A 25,479-nucleotide genomic window follows, 5' to 3' on the forward strand; every position below is an offset into this window, starting at 1 on the left:
CGACTGCGCAGGCGCCCCGACCCTACAGGCCTCTAGCGCGCCTGCGCCACCAGCCCACACCCATCCTCTGGAGCGCCCACGAATTCTCGGGTACTGTGATAACGCCTGTGCAATATAACGTCCTCGCTGGCGTTTGCTCTCTACTCCCACGCTGTAGAAAACAGAAGCCTCGACTCCGGCGGCGAGGTTGTAGTGCACGCGCGTTATGGTGTTAAACGGGCTCGTGGGGGGTCTTGCCGTCTCCCTCAACTGCTCCAGGCTGTGTCCGCAGTAAGATGGGCACAGTCGATTAAATCACACTAAATAGCCGGGCGCGGTGGCTCACGCCTGTAATCCTAGCACTTTGGGAGGCCGAGGCGGGCGGATTACGAGGTCAGCAGATCGAGACCACGGTGAAACCCTGTCTCTATTAAAAATACAAAACATTAGCCGGGCGCGGTGGCTGGCGCCTGTAGTCCCAGCTATTCAGGAGGCTGAGGCAGGAGAATGGCGTGAACCCGGGAGGCGGAGCTTGCAGTGACCCGGAGATCGCGCCACTGCACTCCAGCCTGGGAGACAGAGCAAGACTCCCTCTCAAAAAAAAAAAAAAAAAATCACACCAAATACAAGTCTTTTTTTTTTTTTTTTTTTTTAGACGGAGTCTAAAAAATGACATGGTCATAAATAGGTGGGCACACTGCAAACTGGAACAATCCCTTTCAGAAGGAAATTTGTGTTTTTGTGACAAGGTTTTGTTTTTTGTTTTTTTGAGAGGAGTCTCGCTCTGTCGCCCAGGCTGGAGTGGCGTGATCTCGGCTCACTGCAACCTCTGCCTCCCGAATTCAAGCGGTTCTCCTGCCTCAGATGCCCAAGTAGCTGGAATTACAGGCACACACCACGACGCCTGCCTAATTTTTTTGTATTTTTAGTAGAGCTGGTGTTTCACCATCCTGGCCAGACTGGTCTCGAACTCCTGACCTCAGATAATCCGCCCGCCTCGGCCTCCCAAAGTGCTGGGATTACAGGCGTGAGCCACCGCGCTGGGCCTGACACAAGGTCTTACTGATGCCCAGGCTGGAATGCAATGGCATGATCATGGCTCACTGCAGCCTCGAACTCCTGGGCTCAAGCTATCCTCCAGCCTCAGCCTCCAGTGTAGTTGGGACTACAGGTTCAGGTCACCACACCTGGCTAATTTTTGTATTTTTTGTAGAGGGGGAGTTTCACCGTGTTGGCCAGGTTGGTCTGGAACTCCTAACCTCAAGTGATCTGCCCACCTCGGCCTCCCAAAGTGCTAGGATTATAGGCATGAGCCACCATGCCCAGTCTATTATGCAGTCATTTAAATGCTAATTATGAACACAAGCAACATGAAAACAAATACAATAAATTAAGGGGAAAAACAAAATATCCTCCCTCCCTCCCTTCCTTTTCTTTGTTTGTTTTTTTTTTTTTTTTTTTGAGACGGAGTTTCTCTGTTAATGCGTAGGCTGGAGTGCAATGGCACGATCTTGGCTCACTGTGACCTCTGCCTGCCGGGTTCAAGTGATTCTCCTGCCTCAGCCTCCCAAGTAGCTGGGATTACAGGCGCCTGCCACTACACCCGGCTATTTTTTGTGTTTTTTAGTAGAGACAGGGTTTCACCACGTTGGCCAGGCTGATCTTGAACTCCTAACCTCAAGTGATCTGCCCACCTCGGCCTCCCAAAGTGCTGGGATTACAGACATGAGCCACCCTGCCTGGCCCACATTTTTCTTTCATTGCAACTGTGGAAAAATGTTTGCTTGAGGACAAGAAGGATCTACCAAAAAAGTCAGTATCTGCTTTGCTAAGGTAGTGGAATATGAACAATTTTATTCTCGTTTTAGGGAATACTTACAATCTGGCATGCAGTAAATGCTCTTTTTTTTTGAGACAGAGTCTTGCTCTGTTGCTCTGGCTGGAGTGCAATGGCTCGATCTCGGCTCACTGCAACCGCTGCCTCCCAGGTTCAAGCAATTCTCCTGCCTCAGCTTCTCAAGTAGCTGGGACTACAGGTGCATACCACCACACACGGCTGATTTCTGTGTGTGTGTGTATATATACACATATATGTGTATGTGTGTGTGTGTGTGTATATATATATATATATATTTTTTTTTTTTTTTAAAGTAGAGATGGGGTTTCATCATGTTGGTCAGGCTAGTCTCAAACTCCTGACCTCAGATGATCTCCCTGCCTCAGCCTCCCAAAGTGTTGGGATTACAGGCATGAGCCACTGTGCCCGGCCAGTAAATGCTTTTTATTAAAAAGAAAAAAGGTGGCTGAGTGGCTGGGTGTGGTGGCTCACACCTGTTAATCCTAGCACTTTGGGAGCCTGAGGCGCGCATATTGCTTGAGGCCAGGAGTTTGAGACCAGCCTGGCCAACACAGTGAAACCCTGTCTCTACAAAAAATAGAAAAATTAGTCAGGCATGGTGGCACGTGCCTGTAATCCCAGCTACTTGGGAGGCTGAAGTGGGAGCATCACCTGAGCCCAGGGAGGTCAAGGCTGTAGTGAGCAGTGATTGCACTCTTGCACTCAGCTTGGATGACAGAGTGAGACCCTGTCTCAAAAAAAAAAAAAAAAAAAAAGTGGCTGAAGAGGCAGATTACTACTAGTATTAGCATTAACTGGGACGAAACCATTGCTAACAGTTATTTACCCCAGTAGAGGATTTTATAAGCTATAAATATGCTTTTATAGCTGTTACCTCACTGGACCCTCACAAACCCTGTGGAAGGAAGCCAGGAAGAAGTTTCTCATTTGAAAATCAAAAATCAAGGCCGGGTGCAGTGGCTCACGCCTGTAATCCCAGCACTTTGGGAGGCTGAGGCGGGTGGATCACGAGGTCAGGAAATTGAGACCATCCTGGCTAAGACGGTGAAACCCCGTCTCTACTAAAAATACAAAAAATTAGCCGGGCGTGGTGGCGGGCGCCTGTAGTCCCAGCTACTCGGGAGGCTGAGGCAGGAGAATGGCGTGAACCCGGGAGGCGGAGCTTGCAGTAAGCCAAGATGGTGCCATTGCTCTCCAGTCTGGGCAACAGAGCAAGACTCCATCTCAAAAAAAAAAAAAAAAAAAAAAAAATCAGAAATCTGATGTTCAAGGTAACAAAGCCAATTAAGAGGTAGACCCTAACCAGGTGATTCCAGACTTCATTATCTCTTCACCATACCACTCTGAAAACAGGTTAAAGTCTGTCTGAGCTCTCTTATGTATACATATAAATGATTTTTTTCAGCCCCGGCCCCGGACCCTGCAGCCGCCGAGATGTTGATGCCTAAGAAGAACCGGATTGCCATTTACGAACTCCTTTTTAAGGAGGGAGTCATGGTGGCCAAGAAGAATGTCCACATGCCTAAGCACCCGGAGCTGGCAGACAAGAATGTGCCCAACCTTCATGTCATGAAGGCCATGCAGTCTCTCAAGTCCCGAGGCTACGTGAAGGAACAGTTTGCCTGGAGACATTTCTACTGGTACCTTACCAATGAGGGTATCCAGTATCTCCGTGATTACCTTCATCTGCCCCCGGAGATTGTGCCTGCCACCCTACGCCGTAGCCGTCCAGAGACTGGCAGGCCTCGGCCTAAAGGTCTGGAGGGTGAGCGACCTGCGCGACTCACAAGAGGGGAAGCTGACAGAGATACCTACAGACGGAGTGCTGTACCACCTGGTGCTGACAAGAAAGCCGAGGCTGGGGCTGGGTCAGCAACCGAATTCCAGTTTAGAGGCGGATTTGGTCGTGGACGTGGTCAGCCACCTCAGTAAAATTGAAGAGGATTATTTTGCATTGAATAAACTTACAGCTAAAAAACCTTAAAAAAATAAAAAATAAAAATAAAAAATAAAAAATAAATGATTTTTTTTTTTTTTTGAGACGGAGTTTTGCTCTTGTTGCCCAGGCTGGAGTGCAATGGCGCCATCTCAGCTCACCGCAACCTCCGTCTCCCAGGTTGAAGCAATTCTCCTGCCTCAGCCTCCCTAGTAACTGGGATTTACAAGCATGTGCCACTATGCCTGGCTAATTTTTTTTTTTGTATTTTTATTAGAGATGGGGTTTCTCCATGTTGGTCAGGCTGGTCTTGAACTCCCGACCTCAGGTGATCCACCCACCTCGGCCTCCCAAAGTGCTAGGATTACAGGCATGAGCCACCGCGCCTGGCCTACATATAAATGATTTCTAAAATAAATAATAGATACAGAGACTTAGGGAAGCCTAAGCATGCAGTAGGCTATCTGCTGCTCAAGGCCCTGTATCCTAAGTGATGCTGTTGAAGTGGCATTTTGCTTAGATATCACAAAGTCAGATAGACCTGCTTTTCCTTTAAAGGTATTGCATCGGCCGGGCTTGGTGGCTCATGCCTGTAATCCTAGCACTTTGGGAGGCTGAGGCGGGTGGATCATCTGAGGTCAGGAGTTTGAGACCAACCTGGCTAACATGGTGAAACCCTGTCTCTACTAAAAATACAGGAAAAAAAAAAATTAGCCTAGGGTGGTGGCAGGCGCCTGTAATCCCAGCTACTAGGGAGGCTGAGGCAGGAGAATTGCTTGAACCTGGGAGGCGGAGGGTGCAGTGAGCCGAGATTGCACCATTGAACTCCAGCCTGGGTAACAAGGGTGAAACTCCGTCTCAAAAAATATATATAAAAAATAAAGGTATTGCATCATGGTCTGAAATCTTAAATCTACCATCCAGGAGTCATTTCACCTCTCTGAGCTCTGGTGTCTTTATGTGTAATTCAAGGATAACAACATTGATGAATTAGAATTGTTGGAGGATTATGTGAGAAAGTATAAATAAAACACTAAGCACAATGCCTAGCTCTTCATAAACCATGCACTCAGGATCAGTTTATATTTTCTTATTATGCAGATGGCATAAAACTATATCCAACAATTTTTTTTAATGATCATCTTCCATGGACAAGTCAGACTCAAGTCTTGTCCTTTCGCTTGACTTCCTATACACTGTTCCAGAATCTCCTGTGTAATTCCAAATGACTCAAGGATATGCTGCTGTTCTTGAGTGAAGATGGTTCCTGTGGACCTCAGGAGCCTTTTCCTAATGCCTTACAGAGCTTGCTGTCAGACAGTCCTCCAGTTATGGGTTTGCTAGCATGATAGTTCTTCATTGTAGGAATTGTTTCTGATGAGTGACACAGGGCTGCAGAGGCCAGCTTTGGGAATGTTGTTGGTGCAACAAGGAGTGCTACAGTTTTTTTTTTTTTTTTTGAGACAGAGTCTCGCTCTGTCGCCCAGGCTGGAGTGCGGTGGCCGGATCTCGGCTCACTGCAAGCTCCGCCTCCCAGGTTCACGCCATTCTCCTGCCTCAGCCTCCCGAGTAGCTGGGACTACAGGCGCCTGCTACCTCGCCCAGCTAGTTTTTTTTTTTTTTTTTTTTTTTTTTTTTTGTATTTTTTAGTAGAGACGGGACTTCACTGTGTTAGCCAGGATGGTCTCGATCTCCTGACCTCGTGATCCGCCCGCCTCGGCCTCCCAAAGTGCTGGGATTACAGGCTTGAGCCACCACGCCCGGCCAGGAGTGCTACAGTTAACATAGGGAAACTAGGTCCCTGTCTTCACTTTTTTTTTTTTTTTTTTTTTTTTGAGACAGAGTCTCATTCTGTTGCCCAGGCTGGAGTGCAGTGGCGTGATTTCGGCTCACTGCAACTTCTGTTTCCTGGGTTCAAGCAGTTTGCCTGCCTCAGCCTCCTGAATAGCTTGGATTACAGGCATGAGTCACCATGCCCGGCTAATTTTTGTATTTTTTGGTAGAAACAGGGTTTTGCCATGTTGACCAGGCTAGTCTCAAATTCCTGACCTCAAATGATCCGCCTGCCTCAGGCTCCCAAAGTGCTGGGATTACAGGCATGAGCCACCATGCCGAGCCCCTGTCTTCACTTTGAGTTGGCCATACACTTCATGGAACTTGGGGATCTCATTGATGACTTCAGGTATAAGAATCAATGTGGAATCAAAGCTTGAAGAAATATAGCACTTACATTAAGCCTGGTCATTTGAGCCTCCTTTGCAGTCATATGCACTTGGACCATCATTGGCACAGCTGGGCCTGTTAAGTCAGTATTTCAAATTCCTACTAACACTTCGTGACACCATATTACTGCCATAATAAATGGAACATGTGCTGAGACATCCAAGGGTGGATACAGTTTGTGCACCATAGCAGTGTTGCTGCCTGCTTTGAAAGCATTGAATCAGCTTTTGGCAGAGTAAATGTGGCTATTGTCATGAGAATCCCTGAACAGTGCAACCAGAATGTTGAGCACTGGATGATACAGATCACATTCTGGTTTTCCATATGGAGCATACTATCAGACTTAGAGGTGATGGTGAATGGCACTTCTGAGAACACATCCCTTAGAGCTGGGCAGACTGCACAGAGGACTGTTGTACAAATTCTTTTTTTTTTTTTTTTGAGACAGAGTATTGCTCTGTCGCCCAGGCTGGAGTGCAATGGCACGATCTCGGCTCACTGCAGCCTCTGCCTCCTGGGTTCAAGCGATTCTCCTGCCTCAGCCTCCCGAGTAGCTGGGATTACAGGTGCCCACCATCACGCCTGGCTAATTTTTGTATTTTTAGTAGAGATGGGATTTCACCATGTTGGCCAGGCTGGTCTTGAACTCATGACCTCAGGTGATCTGCCCACCACAGCCTCCCAAAGTATTAAGATTACAGGTGTGAGCCACTGCACCCAGCCCATACAAATTCTTAACAGTATGAAGCCCTATCTATCCAGTAATTTTTAAACATACAATTTTGCATTGAGGACTTTCATTTAAAAAACAAAACAACAACAAAAAAAACCACTGTGCAATTAAAACCTAAATAAAAACGACTGTTTTCTTTTAAAATAAAAATGTCTTTTTTTATTCAAGAGGGAAATAAAGCCGGGTGTGATGGCTCACGTCTGTAATTCCAGCACTTTGGGAGACCGAGGAGGGCAGATCACGAGATCAGGAGTTCGAGACCTGCCTGGCCAACATGGTGAAACCCCATCTCTACTAAAAATACAAAAATCAGCTGGGCCTGGTTGCGGGCACCTGTAATCCCAGCTACTCGGGAGGCTGAGACAGGAGAATCGCTTGAACCCGGGAGGTGAAGTTTGCAGTGACCTGAGATCGAGCCACTGCACTCCAACCTGGGCGACACAGTGAGACTCCATAAAAAAAAAAAAAAAAAAAAAAAAGATAGAAATAAAAATGAACTAACTGGGGAAAAAAGTTTTGTAATTCAAAATCATTTGTGTCTCTTCCAAGTCTCACTATTCTGTGCCCCTCTCTTCATGTTCTGACACGCCCTCCACGCTCTTCTCCACTTACCTCTTCTTCCACAAGGTGCACGTGCACAGACAGTGGGTGTGTGTCTTCTAAATCAGGATCTTGCCTGACCCTATTCTCAGGCCCTCAGTTTCTCTCCATCAGCTTTACCCAAAGAACTAGACCAAAGGTGACAAGTCTTATTTGTGGTGTGTGTTCTATAGTGTGTAAAATGCAAGGGCGATTCTGGGTGTACAAGGGAAGGCCAAGTAGGCCATTAGTTACTTCCCCCCACAAATACTGCACACTGCCAGGCATGGCAATAACCAGGTACTGGGAATACAGACATCAGCTGGGTAGATGACTCCCTTCCCTCAGCCATCCAGGGTCATTATTTTAAGTGATGATTACAAAGTTGTCAAATCACTCCTTCACTAATATGGCAAAAGTGTATCTCTGCATTATAAGAATGAGACAAAATTATTCTTGAGTTTTTTTTGTTTTCTTTTTGAGCAGGGCATCTCACTATGTTGCCCAGACTGGTCTTGAACTCCTGGGCTCAGGCAGTCTACCATCTCAGCCACTCAGATAGCTGGGATTACAGGTACTCCCAGGTTTAACAGAAGGCTGAGAAAGGTTTTCTGTCAGGAAATCAAGTAAGGACGTGCGTTTCCTCCTTCTCTTGACAGGTGAACATTTATTCTATTTCTTTGCACTGGGATCATTCAAATAGAGCAACACTGAGCAAGCCTGAGCACTCACTGAGCACAGTGTGATGAGTTGGGGCTAACTTTTAACACTAACTACAGGTCCTGGGACTTTTATGCAGGCCCCTGACCACGGCCATTGAAGTAGGGGTCGCCTGTCCTCTGTGACTTGATCAAAGGTACACAGGTGTGGCATGGTAGGGAGGAAGACCATGGAGGGGACAGGATTCGAACCAGCCCTCCTGAAGGCCGAGTCTTGGACAAGGCATTCCAATGAGGTGGGGGCGGGGAGTGCGGCCCCCCGCCGCGGCTCGGGCTGCCCTGCAGTCCTGGGTCACAAAGGTGGTTGCCAGGCGCCACGAACAGCGGCCGCCGCTTTGACGCGTGCGACCCTCAGGGTTCAGCAGGTGAGCCCTGGGCCCGGATGGTGGGACTGGGCCCAGGTTCCCACCGCATCATCCTCCTCAGCCAGAACCTTCTGGTCCCCGTCCCCAGATAGAGACCCAGGAGGCCCAAGCCCTTTCTTCCGGCTTGGAGTGGGAACCTCTCCACTCTCGGCAGCTCCAGACCCTTCGCATCTCTGTTTACAGTTCACGACCTCAGCTGCATTTTGGCGCTAATGCCCTGTTTCCCAGGTGGGGAAATCCTTGGAACGGGAAGTGGGGTGTGAAGGGGAAACCTTTTTGACCAGGAGAACCAGGTGTTCCCTATCTGGGAGCTACTGAGCAGCCTGAGAAGACTTCGTAGGTTCAAGCCCTTCTGGAGTGGTTGACACTGACTTCTGGGCGGTGGGGATGGGATGAACCATCTTTAAACTTTGCGTGAAGTGGTGCGGGGACCTAGGTTTAGAAGCCCTCTCATCCCATGTTGGTTCTGCCGAATATTTAGGCTGACTCCTGACCTCAAGTGATTGGCCCACCTTGGCCTCCGAAAGTGCTGTGATTGCAGGCCTGAGCCACCGCGCCCTGACTTAGGCTGGACATTTGACAAAGCCTTTTACTTCTACCTCTATTTCCTCTTAGAAGATGTGGCAAAAAAAGGATCCTGGGGGCAGAGTCCGGTGGCTCACGCCTGTAATCCCAGCACTTTGGGAGGCTGAGGCGGGTGGATCACGAGGTCAGGAGACTGAGACCATTCTGACTAATACGGTGAGACCCTGTCTCTACTAAAAACACAAAAAAATTAGCCGGGCGTGGTGGCGGGTGCCTGTAGTCCCAGCTACTAGGGAGGCTGAGGCAGGAGAATGGCGTGAACCTGGGAAGCGGAGCTTGCAGTGAGCCAAGATTGCGCCACTGCACTCCAGCCTGGGCAACAGAGCCAGACTCCATGTCAAAAAAAAAGAAAAAGAAAAAGAAAAGGATCCTGGGATTAAATACTTTTAAAAATCCCATATTATGGGATTCAAAATATTCTTGGCAGCATTTATACTCTCTGCCCACCTTGCCATGGAGGTGTACCATGGTAGTCCCTCTCTTGGATATGTGCTCTGAAGGTCAAGATATCAAGCACCAGAAGCCTTTCACAGGGTGTTTGGAATAGATAACTGTCCCTTGGGTGTCCCTTTCTCATTCTAAGGCAGCCCAGATATTTGAACATTTAGTACTTTGCAAAGAGCCTACATAGATCATGAGAAACATACTAGTTGCAGAAAATCAACAAATCCCCCATACTAACCATTATCAGGGGCAAGTCTTCTGGTCTGAAATGTCACCAACCCTTTTTTTTTTGAGATGGAGTCTCCCTCTGTCACCCAAGCTGGAGTTCAATGGCTTGATCCCAGCTCACTGGAACCTCCGTTCAAGTGATTCTCCTGCCTCAGTCTCATGAGTACCCAGGATTACAGGCGCCCACCACCACGCCTGGCTAATTTTTGTATTTTTAGTACAGACGGGGTTTCACCCTGTTGGCCAGGCTGGTCTTGAACTCCTGACCTCAAGTGATCCACCCGCCTTGGCCTCCCAAAGTGCTGGGATTACAGGTGTGAGCCACTGTGCCTGGCCAACAGTTCTTTTTTTTTTAAATCAACTTTTCTATCTCACAAACGGTGGTGAAGATGTCAAAATTTTCACAGTATTTCTGGGGCAATTACTGGATAGGATGGGATCTGCTGCTATCTTCTGTGGGAGAAGAAGGGGCAGAGAAAATACACTTGGCTAGAAAGAAAAGGGACCCACTATGCCCAATAACAAAATAGGTACACGCTAAAAAAAGAATTAGCTTCTGAATTCAGTAAACCTTCTTGTATACTGGCAATGTTGAAGGAGAATGATAGAAAATTCTAATTTTACTTGCATAAATTTTGAGTTAGCAATATCCTCACAGCCCTTTTTAATCTTCAAAGGAAAAAGAAAATTAAGGTCTTATGGAACCAGTAGGTCTTCCACAGATGGAAAACAAACAAAACAGAAAAACAAATTTAAAAACACACCCACACCTAGAAAAACAAAAATCTTTAACAATTTTTTGACTGGACTTTGGAAATGTTTCTCCTCCCAGTCTCCTACCAGCTCCTCTGAGGTGGTATATAAATAACCCAGGGGTCTGCAAGTTGCTCCCGTGTGCAGAGAAAATACAGTGGCCTTTGGGGCCAGGAGATGATCTCAGTAATGAATAGTGAAAGTTAGGGTTGTTTGAAAGGAATAGCATAAAAAATTCTCAAAATAGACAATGCAAGAGGGCTTGTATAAATGCAGATTGCTGGGCCCCACTTGGAGTTTGTTTCTGTTGGTCTGAGGTGGGGCCCAAAAATGTGCACATCTACAAGTTTCCAAATGATGTTGAAGTTCATACTTGTGAGTTCATACATTGCGAACCGCACAATTTTTTTTTTTTTTTTTTTTTGGAGACAGAGTCTTGCTCTTTCGCCCAGGCTGGAGTGCAGTGGTGCAATCTTGACTCACTGCAACCTCTGCCCCCTGGGTTAAAGCGATTTTCACGCCTCAGTCTCCCCACGTAGCTGGGACTACAGGCGTACGCCACCACGCCCGGCTAATTTTTGTGTTTTTAGTAGAGACAAGGTTTCACCATGTTGGCCAGGCTAGTCTGGAACTCTGATCTCAAGTGATCCGCCCGCCTTAGCCTTCCAAAGTGCTGGGATTGTAGGCATGAGCCACTGTGTCCAGCCATAAATATATATATATATATATATATTTTTTTTTTTTTTTTTTTTTGAGGCAGAGTCTCGCTCTGTCGCCCAGGCTGGAGTGCAGTGGCCAGATCTCGGCTCACTGCAAGCTCTGCCTCCCGGATTTACGCCATTCTCCTGCCTCAGCCTCCCGAGTAGCTGGGACTACAGGCGCCCGCCACCTCGCCCGGCTAGTTTTTTTGTATTTTTTAGTAGAGACGGGGTTTCACTGTGTTAGCCAGGATGGTCTCGATCTCCTGACCTCGTGATCCGCCCGTCTCGGCCTCCCAAAGTGCTGGGATTACAGGCTTGAGCCACCGCGCCCGGCCCAGCCATAAATATTTTTAAGATACGACTTTTCGGAGCTTCTTCTAATCTCAAGTAATAAGGTCTCATCATGAATTCTCAGCAGCTTCTGTCACCTCAGAACATATAGATTCTGTCATTAGCAGCTAACAACATAGCATAGGTCCTAACAGTGGACCTATATTCATTTCATTTCAGACAAATCATTTCCTCATCTATAAAATGGGTTAAGACCTACTTCCAAAGGCTTGTGAAAAAGTGTAATATAAAGTTTTAGTACACATAGCAGTTGCCAGATCAATATTTGTAATCATTCCCTACTTCCCTTTATTAGAATTACTAATACCCACGCTGGGCGCAGTGAGTCACGCCTGTAATCCCAGCACTTTGGGAGGCCGAGGCAGGTGGATCACCTGTCAGGAGTTGGAGACCAGCCTGGCCAACATGGCAAAACTCTGTCACTACTAAAAATACAGTGAGCCAAAATTGCTCCACTGCACTCCAGCCTGAGTGACAGAGCGAGACTGTCTCAAAAACGAAAAAAAAAAAAAGAAAGAATTACTGGCCGGGCGTGGTGGCTCAAGCCTGTAATCCCAGCACTTTGGGAAGCCGAGACGGGCGGATCACGAGGTCAGGAGATCGAGACCATCCTGGCTAACACGGTGAAACCCCGTCTCTACTAAAAAATACAAAAAAACTAGCCGGGCGAGGTGGCGGGCGCCTGTAGTCCCAGCTACTCAGGAGGCTGAGGCAGGAGAATGGCGTGAACCCAGGAGGCGAAGCTTGCAGTGAGCTGAGATCTGGCCACTGCACTCCAGCCTGGGTGACAGAGCGAGACTCTGTCTCAAAAAAAAAAAAAAAAAAAAAGAATTACTAATATCCTAACACCTGTTGGAATCTATTCATGGGAACTATAGAATAAGTTTATGTCAACAGTGAGACAGAGATGGGAATTTGAAAGTCCATACCATCATGAAAAGCATGTCAGGGAAATTCCATGCTCTGATTTCCCTCCTTTAGGACTGTCAATGGCAGGATACCAGCTCTGGTCACCATGGACCCCACTGGATGAGAGTTTCCAATGGCTGCGGCACACGACACCTATACCTTCCTCCAAGCACCCCTTCAGGGCCTCTCCCTGCTTCCCACACACACCATCTGACCTTGAAGTGCAGCTGTGCTTTCAAGAGGTCACTCTAGTCCTAGACAGCCCATTCCTGGAATCTGGAGTGAGTCCCAAGTTACCCTGTCACACATCAGAATTGCGAACAATGAACAACAAAGGACTGGTCAGGAAGCCCCAGCCCATCCGCCTCAGTGGAGTAGATTCTGTCTTTGGCAGGGTTATCACAGCTCAGCCACCAAAATGGACCGGGACTTTCAGAGTTTCAGACAAGTCAGCCTTTTGCAAAATCATTAGCAGGGAGCACCAGTGGCCCATTGGACTGAAGGAGCCTCAGATTCAGATGACAGTGACTATGTGCAAACAGATGCTGCGCTCTATCCTCTTGCTGTATGCAACTTACAAAAAGTGCACCTTTGCCCTGCAGCACTCCAAGTAAAGGGACCTCATTTGATCCCCATTTCTTCACACCATGCCCTTTGGTATGTAACTGAAGCTTATAGAAACCTGTCCATGTAAATGAAACTGTGTCACTGCCCCAGCCATCTTGCTTTTGTTTCAAGCAGTGATGATTCAGGAGCCCCTTTCATCCCTTCCCCTCCAAAAAAGGACCAATGATAGAGAACAAGGAAGAACATTCCCATTGTAAGGTTGAACCATTTAGAGTCAAACTAGCATTGACATGTACATGTGATAACCATTAAACAAATGATATAAAACCAATGAGCCTAGTGTGAACTCACATAAACACCTAAGATCACAATGAACTGGGGGAAAAAGGGGTGTAGAGGAGAAAGATATGTATTTCTATGTACCAGGGGATGTCAAAAATCTATATATAGGTCAACGATTAGTTTAAAACCTCCCCCAACCAAAACAATGAAAATAAGAAAAAAACCCTAACTAACCACACCCTAATACCACGGGAGTGTACAAAAGTGGGTAGAAATATAATGATACTAAACAATACTTACAGCCTGGCAAGAAAGATCTTGGTAGCACCGAACGAAGCTAGGCTTTCTAGTAGGCTACATGGAACTCATGACTCTCCATTTTAGCTGAAATGTACTCCTAATGTTCTATTTCTAATAAACTACAAGTAATTTTGTAGCATTTTTTTGTTTTTCTCTGTCATCCCAGCTGGACTACAATAGCATGGTCTTGGCTCACTGCAGCCTCAAACTCCCAGGCTCAAGGGATCCTCCCGCCTCAGCCTCCTGAGTAGCTGGGACTATAGGTGCAGGCCACCATATCTGGCTAATTTTTGTATTTTTTTTTTTTTTTTTTTTTTGAGATGGAGCTTTGCTCTTATTGCCCAGGCTGGAGTGCAATGGCACGATCTCGGCTCACCGCAACCTCTGCCTCCCAGGTTCAAGCGATTCTCTTGCCTCAGCCTTCCTAGTAGCTGGGATTACAGGCATGTGCCATCATGCCCAGCTACTTTTGTATTTTTAGTAGAGACAGGGTTTCTCCAGGCTGGTCAGGCTGGTCTTGAACTCCTGACCTCAGGTGATCTGCCCGCTTTGGCCTCCCAAAGTGCTGGGATTACAGGCATGAGTCACCGCGTCCGGCCACTAATTTTTGTATTTTTTTTTTTTTTAGTAGAGATGGAGTTTCGCCACGTTGCCCAAGCTGGTCTCAAACTCCTGGGCTCAAGCAATCCCCTGGCCTCAGCCTCCAAAAGTGTTGGGATTACAGGCATGAACCACCATACCTGGCCTTTGTAGCATTCTTATAACTACGTTAGGTATAACTCAGAATATGGAAATAAACATTATATATACAAAGTTAACACGAGTTTGATGCTGCTTTTTTATTTTATTTTGGTCTTTTTTTTTTTGAGACAGAGTCTTGCTGTGTCGCCCAGGCTGGAGTGCAGTGGCACGATGTCGGCTCACTGCAAGCTCCACCTCCTAGGTTCAAGCGATTCTCCTGCCTCAGCCTTCTGAGTAGCTGGGACTAAAGGTGCCTGCCACCATGCCCGGCTAATTTTTTGGATTTTTTAGTAGAGACGGGGTTTCACTGTGTTAGCCAGGATGGTCTCGATCTCCTGACCTCGTGATCCACCGTCCTCAGCCTCCCAAAGTGCTAGGATTACAGGTGTGAGCCATGCGCCCGGCCTTTATTTTGGTCTTATACTATCACACCAATCAAAAAAATTTAAAAAGCAGCCAAAACATTCCTTTGAACTTTCTTTGGGCATTGACAAGAAGTTTAAGTTGACCAGGCATGGTGACTCACGCCTATAATCACACCACTTTGGGAGGCCGAGGCGGGTGGATCATGAGGTCAGGAGTTCAAGACCAGCCTGGCCAATATGGTGAAACCCTGTCTCTACTAAAAAAATACAAAGATTAACCAGGCGTGGTGGTGCGCACCTGCAGTCCCAGCTATGCAGGAGGCTGAGACAGAAGAATCGCTTGAACCTGGGAGGCGGAGGTTGCAGTGAGCTGAGATCGTGCCACTACACTCCAGCCTGGGTGACAGAGTGAGATTCCGTTTCAAAAAAAAAAAAAAAAAAAAAGGAAGGAAGATCATCAAGTCAATCCTCCAGAAAGACCAGATATATCTCATTTCAAATGAAATTGGTTCTTACAATAGGAGACATTTTTTTTTTTTTTTTTTGAGATGGAGTCTCGCTCTGTCTCCCAGGCTGGAGTGCAGTGGTGCGATCTCGGCTCACTGCAAGCTTCGCCTCCCGGGTTCATGCTATTCTCCTGCCTCAGCCTCCCGAGTAGCTGGGACTACAGGCGCCCGCCACCGCACCCGACTAATTTTTTGTATTTTTAGTAGAGACGGGGTTTCACTGTGTTAGCCAGGATGGTCTCGGTCTCCTGACCTCGTGATCCGCCTGCCTTGGCCTCCCAAAGTGCTGGGATTACAGGCATGAGCCACTGCACCCGGCCAGGAGACATGATTTTAATCGGCAGAACTATGTTAGCACCAGTCTCCATAATTTCTCTGCACAAATCTCAATTCAATTCCACCTAATCCTTCAATAATGAAGCAAATCCAGAAAGATAAATGAGGCAGCTGAAGCAGAACTTAGAACAGAATTTATTTGTAAAATTGGTACAAGCCTAAGTTCTAGAATAAATCAGAGTTTCAAAACTAGCTCCCAAAGTCCAGAATCATGACTCAGAGATTTTACTCTGCAGTGTAGCACAGCTAGGTTTATCCAAACCAATAAATAATGCTACATTAGAATCCTGAGCCAGGGACTGTGATGATGTTAGACAATCCATGATGTCTACAAGTTAATAAAGCCCCCACTTTAAGAACAAAAGATGGCTGGGTGTGGTGCCTCATGCCTGTAATCCCAGCACTTTGGGAGGCCGAGGAAGGTGGATCATGAGTTCAGGAAATTGAGACCATCTGGCCAACATGGTGAAACCCTGTGTCTACTAAAAATACAAAAATTAGCCAGGCACGGTGGCGTGTTCCTGTAGTCCCAGTTACTCAGGAGGCTGAGGCATGATAATCGTTTGAACCTAGGAGGTGGAGGTTGCAGTGAGCCGAGATTATGCCACTGCACTCCAGCCTGGGCGACACAGTGAGACTGCATCTTAGAAAAAAAAAAAAAAATAGAGGAACAAAAAAAGGATCCTTCCAGTAAGAAAGGTAAACAGCGGATTTCAAACTCTAAACACAAAATGATCAGTGGCTGGCAGAGACACAGAAGCGGGCAACAATCTGTCTGGGGTCTAATCAGAGTCATCATAACTCTCATCACTGTCTTGCTCCTTTTCTCCAGCACTTACTTCGTCTTCTTCACCATCCTAAGGGGCAAAGAATAAATAAGTATTTTAGGTTACTGCTCTGGGTGACCTCTGGAATACAGTTCCTAGAGGATACACAACTGTACTATTGTCACTGTTAAAACTTTTATTTATTTATTTTTTTAAAGGAGTCTTGCTCTGTAGCTGGGATTACAGGCATGCACCACCACGCCCAGCTGATTTTTGTATTTCGGTAGAGATGGGGTTTCGCCACGTTGGCTAGGCTGGTCTCAAACTCCTGACCTCAGGTGATCCGCCTGCCTCCGCCTCCCAAAGGGCTGGGATTACAGGCCTGAGCCATCGCACCCAGCCCAATTTGCGTAATTTTAAACAAGCTACGGTCCTCCAGCTCTACTTCATGTATATGACATAGGAACAAAGAGGGCATTCAATATAGAATGAAATATTTATTACAAGTGGTGCTATGGCAGTGCACGGTGGCTCATGCCTGTAATCCCAACACTTTGGGAGGCTGAGGCGGGTGGATCATCTGAGGTCAGGAGTTCGAGACCAGCCTGGTCAACATGGTGAAACCCTGTCTCTACTAAATATACAAAAACTAGCCAGGCATGGTGGCAGGCACCTCTAATCCCAGCTACTTGGGAGGCTGAGGCAGAAGAATTGCTTGAACCCGGGAGACAGATTGCAGTGAGCCGAGATTGGACCACTGCACCTCAGCCTGGGCGACAGAGGGAGACTCTGTCTCAAAAAAAGAAGTGCTGTGCTGGTGTATCTCAACAGGAATCCAGTACAAAATTCTGTTCTGTCTGGCTTACAATTCTAGTATGAGAGATTTGCTTAGGGGAAAGTACCAAAATAATAGGATACTGTCTGCCTCAAATTCTCTGAGAAAAAGGTGGAAGGGGTATATTATACAAATAAAAACTACAGACCATGTAAATAAAAGAGGTTTTTTGAGACAGGGTCTCGCTCTGTCATCCAGGCTGGAGTGTGATGATGGCTCACTGCAGCCTCCACCTCCTGGGCTTCAGCAACCTTCCCACCTCAGTCTCCTGAGTAGCAGGGACCACAGGCATGCGTCACCATGCCTGGCTAGCTCAAAAAAATTTTTTTTGTAAAGATGGGGTCTCGGGCTGGTCTTGAAATTCTGGGCTTAAGCAGTCCTCCCACCTTTGCCTCACAAAGTGCTATGATTACAGGTGTGAGCCACCCTACCAGGCCAGACTTTTCATACTAAATGATCTTTCTGGATCAGACTCAAATTGCATTACAGACAGAGGCCCCACAGCAGGGGTTCTTAGATTTTGGTGTCTATAACCTACCTGAATTGTGACAAAATTTTATAAATGTACGCTTTTTTTTTTTTTTTTGAGACGGAGTCTCGTTCTGTTGCCCAGGCTGGAGTGCAGTAGCGTGATCTCAGCTCACCACAACCTCTGCCTCCCAGGTTCAAGTGATTCTCCTGCCTCAGCCTCCCAAGTAGCTGAGACTACAAGTGTGTGCCACCACACCCAGCTAATTTTTGTATTTTTAGTAGAGATGGGGTTTCACTATGTTGGCTAGGCTGGTCTTGAACTCCTGACCTTGTGACCTGCCTACCTCGGCCTCCCAAAGTGCTGGGATTACAGGCATGAGCCACTGCACCCAGGCTTATTTTTCATTTTTTTTGTGGAGATAGGGTCTTGTTATGTTGCGCAGCTTGGTCTCGAGCTCCTGGGCTCAAGCAATTCTCCTACCTTGGCCTCACAAAGTGCTAGGATTACAAGCATGAGCCACTGCGCCAGCCATGTATACATTTTTATTTAGCTTTCTTCAAATTCTCAAAAGCATCTGTACCACAAAAAAGAGTAAGAACTTCTATTTTTATTTCAGTTCTCTAAGGTGGCAGCTTCTGACTCTGTGCTTTGGCTTTCACCAAATGCTTTCACATTTCTATTTTCGTATGTTTCAAATGTGTTTAAATGGTTTAACTCATTCTTTTCAACACTCAGAAAATACTTCGATGACTTCTCCCTTTTAAAATAATTTCAGATATGAATTCATGGAAAATGAGAGGCTATAATGCAGAGAATTGTCAACTCTATAACAAATGCCACAACTCAAGATATTCAATAGCGATTCTAAGATTGTGTGGTTGTTTTTTCTGGGTCCCAAAAAATTATATAAGCACAGAAGCTGCTATGGAGGGAATGGAAATGGGCATAGAAGTACTTGACAATAAACATAAGTAGGCAAAGTTCTGCTCCACCAACTCAGAACAATTAACAAAATGCAACCATCAGTGCCTGACTCTGGTGCCTTTTGCAGAGATACCTCAGTGGCTTTGCTCTTGGAGGCCTGGGATGACATGTCATCCTCACTCTCATCTGCTGTGCTCTCCTGGGAATTTTGGGACTTAATCTCTTCACCCTAAATGTGAATGGACCAAGAAAATTGTGGGTTATAATGATCACATTTAGGGTAATAGGGGAGAAGGTTGAGTTTACAGGCAATACAAAGGAAGATATTCTAGCCATTCAAAACACAGTCAAACATGGATACCAACTTGTGATTCAGCATCTGGAGGAGGGATACTCAACTCCAGGTTTCTGAGATGTCTATGGCTCTGATACAAAAAGTAATGTAACAAAAGGTTCACCTTGGTATGCTAGCATCACACTACATTTTAAAAGGCTAGATTGTATCGGTGACTCTAAGTTGATGCTGAACATGGTTCTAAAATTTCCCAAATACCTTAAAGTATATAAGCACCATTACACCAACTACGAAAGGCCATGCAGAGGCTAAAGGACAGTACAGTGAAGTGTTTAAGAGCATCAAGTCTGGATTTAGGACTGTTTGGACTCAAACTGTGGCTCCACTCACTTTCTGTTGAATGACATTAGGTAAATTACTTAACTTCTTTGAGTTTCAATTTTTACGAAGAAACAATAGTATCTGCCTCATAAGGTTGATGTGAAGAAAGGAAGTTAATTCTCTGTGGTGCTATTTTATATATTTCATATATAACTGACTATAAGACTCAGATATTTTAAGTATGAAAGAAAAGGGCTTATACTACCCTATCTGAAAAATGTTGTAACTCCAAAGTAGTATTATAAACAACACAAGATTTCAGCTAATCAGACAATTAAAAAACCTTATACATGCTCATTAGTTAAAATTAGAGATTAATTTATAATTTCCGGAATAAGACAGATTGGCTTAGGGGAAAAAATATAACTAAACAAAAGAAATGTTTGTCCCTATACAAAAATGTTATTATGAATCTACCCTCAGTGGGGCTTAAAGGAGCCCCTCTGGCTGTGAAGAGAGGTTTGTACTGGTCTGACTCCTTTATGTCTGAGGCATTGTTTATATCAATGGCATGTTTTGGTGCCTTGCTGCCTAAGATGAGGGGTATAGCCTGTGACTAGGGCCCATGAGCAATGTACCATAACTTTAAGAGTTCAACAGTCACAGACTTAAGAGAAAAGTAGCCTTACTGAGAGACCACAGCTTAGGTAAACTGCCTTACATGCCATCGGATGCTGTCACAAAGAATAAGATTGGAGAATTATCACTACCAGGATCCAAGGCTTACCTGCAAGTCCCGGTTTTTTAGATTGCCCAGCCAGAAAGCCTCTCTACAATTGTTGAGGGTGAGCATAGCTTTGACTCTGCAAACTAACAGTTCCAGGGTCTTTTTGAGCAGAGGCACATGTTGTGTGAGTCTCGTGTCCTGGTGAATCTGAATGGAGATAAATAACATCCATCTTTTGTGAGTTTATCATCATGCCTTCATATTACTTATAGAAACCTTTGAATACTGAATAAGGATATAAGCCCTGCCAATATGGACCAACGGTATGTTCCATTGAACAGGAATAGCTTGGCAGAGTAATCCAAAGACAATGGCAGCTAAATAATTCAAAGCCTAGAAGACATACCACTACTACCTCTGCTTCCTCTTCATAACCTCTTGCTGGCCGATCATCAATGAATTTACCTAAAATATTCTTGAATATATATTTTATTGATATTAAACAATAGAGTAGCCCTATTTAGCTAAGAGAATTCCTTAAAAATTCACTGTGTAGCCGGGCGCGGTGGCTCAAGCCTGTAATCCCAGCACTTTGGGAGGCCGAGATGGGTGGATCACGAGGTCAGGAGATTGAGACCATCCTGGCTAACACGGTGAAACCCCATCTCTACTAGAAATACAAAAAAATTAGCCGGGCGTGGTGGCAGGCTCCTGTAGTCCCAGCTACTCGGGAGGCTGAGGCAGGAGAATGGCGTGAACCCAGGAGGCGGAGCTTGCAGTGAGCCGAGATAGTGCCACTGCACTCCAGCCTGGGCGACAGAGCAAGACTCCGCCTCAAAAAAAAAAAAAAAAAAAAAAAAAAATTCACTGTGCAGCCGTGAAGCGGAACTTGCAGTGAGCAGAGATTGCACCACTGCACTCCAGCCTGGGCTACAAAGTGAGACTCCATCTCAAAAAAAAAAAAAAAAAAAAAAAAAAAAAATCACTCTTCAGGACCTTACACATTTAGAACCAGAAGAGGAAGTAAGTAACAGAAACTGGACTCAAGAATCATTTGGTTTGCCAGTGACTGCAGAACTCTAGGGTTCTATGTTCATTCAGACAAAATGTGAAAATACCTCATTAACTATAAGAAGGCTTCAAGTGGAAAAATCCTTTAATGCTAAGATGTTCTCATAAGACACAGATGCATTCCTTGAAAGTAAGTAGCACAGATGAAAGCCTCTACAGATGGCTGCTTTAGAGCCACCTCCTGTCTCCTGCAGGATCATCACTTACATCACAGTCCTGTCGCCTAGAGGGCTTTGCAGAAGTAAACATATACCAGCATTCTATTCCTCTCACCCAAGAAGTTTCTAGAGGAAAAAGAGCTTTGGAGTTTGAATCAAATTTCAGATGCAGAGATTCCCCTCTAGAGGACTGCCCAATCTCAAGCAGCAACTAAGGATTTGCTCTGAATAAACTGCCTTTGGACAGACACAGTCCCAGATATAAATGAAGAAGGACGGCAGCCCATGGATCTCCCAATAGCAACTGCAGATTAAGCCAACAGGCAGGCTGCTGATAGGATCTGCTTCCCTTCTTACCTTGGAATGCCCACACAGGTGATGAAGCAGCCTTGTGTCCAACTGGAAGGTTTCCAGTAAGCTCAGAACATCTTCCTATAACCAATAAGTTTATAAATGCGCTATGAAATGTACTGATTTCATTTTAGATTCAGTATACCCTTGGAATCAAAAGCTCCAAAGAGGATAAACTCTGCAGGTTCCAGCCTATGCTGATAATCATCTTAATTTGCCTCTCAAATAGGAGGAATAGCAGCTACCTCTTATTCTCAACTCTCCCATTTCTGTCCCTTGTATAAATCTAAGAGTTATAAGACCTGCATTTTAGTTTTACATAGGTTACCATGTCTCAGTTTTCCCATCTGCAACATTAGGATAAAATACCACCTTCCTTTTCTCTTTCAGGGCTATGAGGGACCAACCAAATATGGTGAGTGGTTTGTTCAACTTGCTAAGTATGTATAGGAAATAATCTGATTCTATCCTTACTTCATCACTCTAGCCCTGGGTGCCATTGGCTAAAAAACTGTCAAGAATGTTCATTACCACAGCAAAGGGTTTTATGACACAAAGGAACTTTTTTTTTTTCTTAAATCATTTCTGAGTATACCTACAGAAGCATAAAGGAATAAGCAAATGACACACTGATACATGAGGACCTGAGAGTGCAGTAGCACAATAAAATCAAGCTAAAAGGAAAACCACTGTCGGATCTAGAGAAGAAGTAGAAAGGTGGGTTTGATCCAGAGTGGGTCTGAAGAGTTCAGCCTACTTTGGAATATTCAGTCCTATTTGGGGATCTCTGGCTATAGCTGAAGTGGACCAGAGGAACCCAGGTAGAACACTCCCAGCCTCACCCAGGAGTCACCATGGACATAACTTCTGAGCAACTCTTCAGTGCATATCTTTGTTCTCTGCTCTTAGCTCTTACCCGGTGTTTTCTAAAACTGAAGTCTAGGAGCGGCATACATTGCTTCAGAAATGCTTCCACAAAGAGACGTCCATACTGAAGAAGAGAGACACACTGTTATCTCTAGTTGAGGTATCTCACTGAAAGGCCCCTTTCTGAGGCAGAATAGCCTCATCCTGCCCAAGGGTTTTATTTTCTTATTTATATATATAAAAAACAAATTGGGAAGGGTCCAAAAGGTTTATTTGGAGAATGTAACTTAACACAAAAATCAAATAGGCCTGTTAACTAAGCCCCAGAATTAGGCAGACTTACCTACCACAGATACAGTGGATGGAAAGGGAACTTGCCAGCTTAGGAGTGACAGCATAGAGGAGTAGAGGGGAGCTGTATCTGAGGATAACTTACTCCCAAGAGGGAAAAACTGGGTAAAGCTGAGGAAGCATATGACCAATTTCTAAATTTTCCAATCAGATAAATCACTCCTCTTTCCAACTCGTCCAGCTCCCACACTGCGCAAGGGTAGAGTAAAAAGGGAGAGAGTGACCAGCAGATAACAAGAATGGGGCACCATCCACTTGGAAGGAAACTTCAGGAGTGGGGAAGTAGCATTCTCCCCATAATATTCCGACTGGACTTCCCATCAAATCTAGGGCTAATACAGGCTATTCCCATGAAAGAGAAGTTTGGCAATTCTCAGGATATCAGATCCCACATTTGTAAGGCCACCACATAGACTTTAAAGAAGAATCATCTACTCCTTCCTCCCTTTTGCCTGGTAAGGAATGGCAGGGAAGGTAACTACTGCTCCTAAACTCAATTGCCCTGAAGCCATTCCTCCTAGTACTAAGATTCTTTTTTTTTTTTTTTTTTTTTTTTTTTTTGAGACGGAGTCTGGCTCTGTCGCCCAGGCTGGAGTGCAGTGGCCGGATCTCAGCTCACTGCAAGCTCCGCCTCCCGGGTTTACGCCATTCTCCTGCCTCAGCCTCCCGAGTAGCTGGGACTACAGGCGCCGCCACCACGCCCGGCTAGTTTTTTGTATTTTTTAGTAGAGACGGGGTTTCACCGTGTTAGCCAGGATGGTCTCGATCTCCTGACCTCGTGATCCGCCCGTCTCGGCCTCCCAAAGTGCTGGGATTACAGGCTTGAGCCACCGCGCCCGGCCAAGATTCTTACCAAAAGTTTTCAAATTCATAGGAAAACTGGCTTCTCCAGTCATCCAACTAGGGTGGGAAAATGTATCCACTGCCTTCCCTAAACTGGCACAGATTCTGGAAACTCTGGCTTGTGGGCAAGAAACTGAGCAATTTATCTTAGCTGAGGTCCTCTCTAGAGTGATCCACAGGAAGAATATGAAACAGGCCCCAGTAAATCTCTCACCTTCAAACATACATGCAGAACAGGATGACTGTCAAATACCTGGAGGGGTGAAAGACAAGAAACCAAGGCTGAGATCTGCTCCTTTGAGCACTCCAGCCTCTTTCCCACTGCGCAAAACACAGCTTTGGGTTCTGTAGAGAATACTAAAATGGAGGAATGTCAACATTTAAATTAATATTACAAAGCAGAATAAAGTAATTATCACAACTGGAGTTCAAGAAAAGGAAGAGAAGAGCAAAGCGAAATAAACTGATTCCAACCGGAAGTGTTCAGAAGATGGCATTATTAGAGGTCCAAAACCTTGATCTGAAGACTTAAGAAAGACTGGATGAGGCTGGGCATGCTGGCTCATGCCTGATATCCCAGCATTTTGGGAAGCGGAGACTGGTGTATCACTTGAGCCCAGGAGTTCAAGGCCAGCCTGGGTAACAGAATGAGACCCTGTTTCTATAAAAATTAGCTGGGCATGGTGGCATGTGCCTGTAGTCCCAGCTACTCCAGAGGCTTAAGTGGGAAGATTCTTGAGTCTAGGAGATTGAGGCTGCAGTGAGCTGTGATCACCCTACTGCATTCCAGCCTGGACAACAGAGTGAGATCCTGCCTCAAAACAAAAACAAAAACAAAAACACATGAAAGAGGTGGAAAGGAGAGGCAAAGACATTCTAGGCTGGGAGAACAAGCTGAGCAAAACCACGATGGAGTAGGTGAGAGTACAGTGTGTTTAAAGGAGAACAAGGGCATTCAGGGTTAGAAGAGGGAATCTGTGCTCAGATCACAGAGGACCCAAGGCAAGGTGAAAAAGTGAAGAAATTACAGATGGAAGGAGTCATTAAATAGTATTGTGGTATAAGTAGAAGGAAGAAAGGAAGAGGCAAAAAAAAAGAAAAAAAATGCCTAGTGAGAAAAAGGGTTATCCAGGACGGGTACGGGGACAAAGGAAGAAGACAATTCAGGGAGAGCAGGCCCCAAGGAAGAGTGGGAAAAGGAGCAAGGACAGTCCATTTTGGAAGCCAGGACACTTGGTTTCTGCAGTTATTTGGTGAGATGGGTCAAGGAGCCTCCATACTCACCTTTATCAAATTGATGAGGATACTGAAGTCTCGAACAGCCATGTTCCAGTAGAGGAGCTTCTCTTCATGAATCTGGGGCAGCCAAATATATGGGCACCTCTGAGTCATAGCCAAATATTTCCCTTAGTATATTCCCACTAAGATATAGTTCTTGAATTACTAGCTATACAGATATTTAAGCCAATTATCCTTCCCAAGAGATGTAGTAACCAGTGCATCCACAAGATGGTTCTGAGGCCTGCACATGTTGTGGTAACATTAGAACACCTCATAGAGACAGACATTCTAAAAAGTTTCCTCTTCAGCAATTCCCAAGTAAGTAAAAGCCTTTGCAACATGTACTGGCCATCAGACCAAGTACGGTGGTTCATGCCTATAATCCCAGCACTTTGGGAGGCTGAGGCTGGAAGATTGCTTGAGCCTAAGAGTTTCAAGACCGGCCTGAGAAACATGACAAAACCCCGCCTCTACTAAAAATAGAAAAATTAGCTGGGCATGGTGGCGTGCACCTGTGGTCCCAGCTATTTAGGAGGCTGAGGTGGGAGGATCATCTGAGCCCAGAAGGCAAAGGTTGCAGTGAGCCAAGTTTGCATCACTGTACTCCAACCTGGATGTCAGACTTAGACCCTGTCTCAAAAAGAAAAAGAAAAAACATATATTGGCTGTAGCTTCTCTGCTTCCCTATGCTAGCCCTTTACTTGTGTAGCTCTGTTCTGGTTAGCAGGCTGCCAAGATCCATAGTATCTCAAACAG

The 25,479-nt window shown here is 45.6% G+C and overlaps 3 protein-coding genes across 10 annotated transcripts in view; 2 read left to right on the forward strand and 1 right to left on the reverse strand.

Moving 5' to 3' along the window:
* The first annotated feature begins 5 nt into the window (after window positions 1-5).
* On the forward strand, window positions 6-3,857 carry LOC119625864 (small ribosomal subunit protein eS10-like). Of its 2 annotated transcripts, none has more exons than XM_073009858.1 (2): window positions 6-90; window positions 3,243-3,857. In XM_073009858.1, exon 2 carries the CDS (start codon window positions 3,272-3,274, stop codon window positions 3,767-3,769), a length of 498 nt encoding a protein of 165 aa, XP_072865959.1. In that variant the 5' UTR covers window positions 6-90; window positions 3,243-3,271; the 3' UTR covers window positions 3,770-3,857. The 2 variants fall into 2 exon arrangements, with proteins under 2 accessions (XP_072865959.1, XP_037859501.1); XM_038003573.2 differs by having other exon boundaries at window positions 65-186.
* A 4,523-nt stretch (window positions 3,858-8,380) lies between these two features.
* On the forward strand, window positions 8,381-13,282 carry FANCD2OS (FANCD2 opposite strand). The gene is made up of 2 exons (XM_038003575.2): window positions 8,381-8,620; window positions 12,436-13,282. The coding sequence occupies exons 1-2, from the start codon at window positions 8,605-8,607 to the stop codon at window positions 12,975-12,977; spliced, it is 558 nt and encodes a 185-aa protein (XP_037859503.2). The 5' UTR covers window positions 8,381-8,604; the 3' UTR covers window positions 12,978-13,282.
* Window positions 13,283-15,576: 2,294 nt separating this feature from the next.
* The window catches only part of FANCD2 (FA complementation group D2), a 73,689-nt gene continuing 63,786 nt past the window's right edge, over window positions 15,577-25,479 (reverse strand). For 4 of the 7 annotated variants that reach the window (XM_038003588.2, XM_073009861.1, XM_038003586.2 and 1 more), the window contains 7 exons: window positions 24,727-24,798; window positions 23,657-23,695; window positions 22,298-22,372; window positions 21,388-21,462; window positions 19,862-20,008; window positions 18,592-18,687; window positions 15,577-16,317 (listed from right to left, as the gene is read on the reverse strand). In XM_038003588.2, the coding sequence (XP_037859516.1) occupies window positions 16,243-16,317; window positions 18,592-18,687; window positions 19,862-20,008; window positions 21,388-21,462; window positions 22,298-22,372; window positions 23,657-23,695; window positions 24,727-24,798 (579 nt within the window). In that variant the 3' untranslated portion in view covers window positions 15,577-16,242. Of the gene's footprint in view, window positions 16,318-18,117; window positions 18,688-19,861; window positions 20,009-21,387; window positions 21,463-22,297; window positions 22,373-23,656; window positions 23,696-24,726; window positions 24,799-25,479 lie in introns of those variants that run through there. The other 3 variants (XM_038003581.2, XM_073009859.1, XM_038003587.2) reach the window with 2 other exon arrangements.

Source organism: Chlorocebus sabaeus, chromosome 22 (assembly GCF_047675955.1).
Source record: "Chlorocebus sabaeus isolate Y175 chromosome 22, mChlSab1.0.hap1, whole genome shotgun sequence".
Lineage (NCBI taxonomy): Eukaryota > Metazoa > Chordata > Mammalia > Primates > Cercopithecidae > Chlorocebus > Chlorocebus sabaeus.

Excerpts from the sequence above, each read along its gene's own strand:
- LOC119625864 (XM_073009858.1), top strand. The coding sequence starts at position 3,272 with ATGTTGATGCCTAAGAAGAACCGGATTGCCATTTACGAACTCCTTTTT.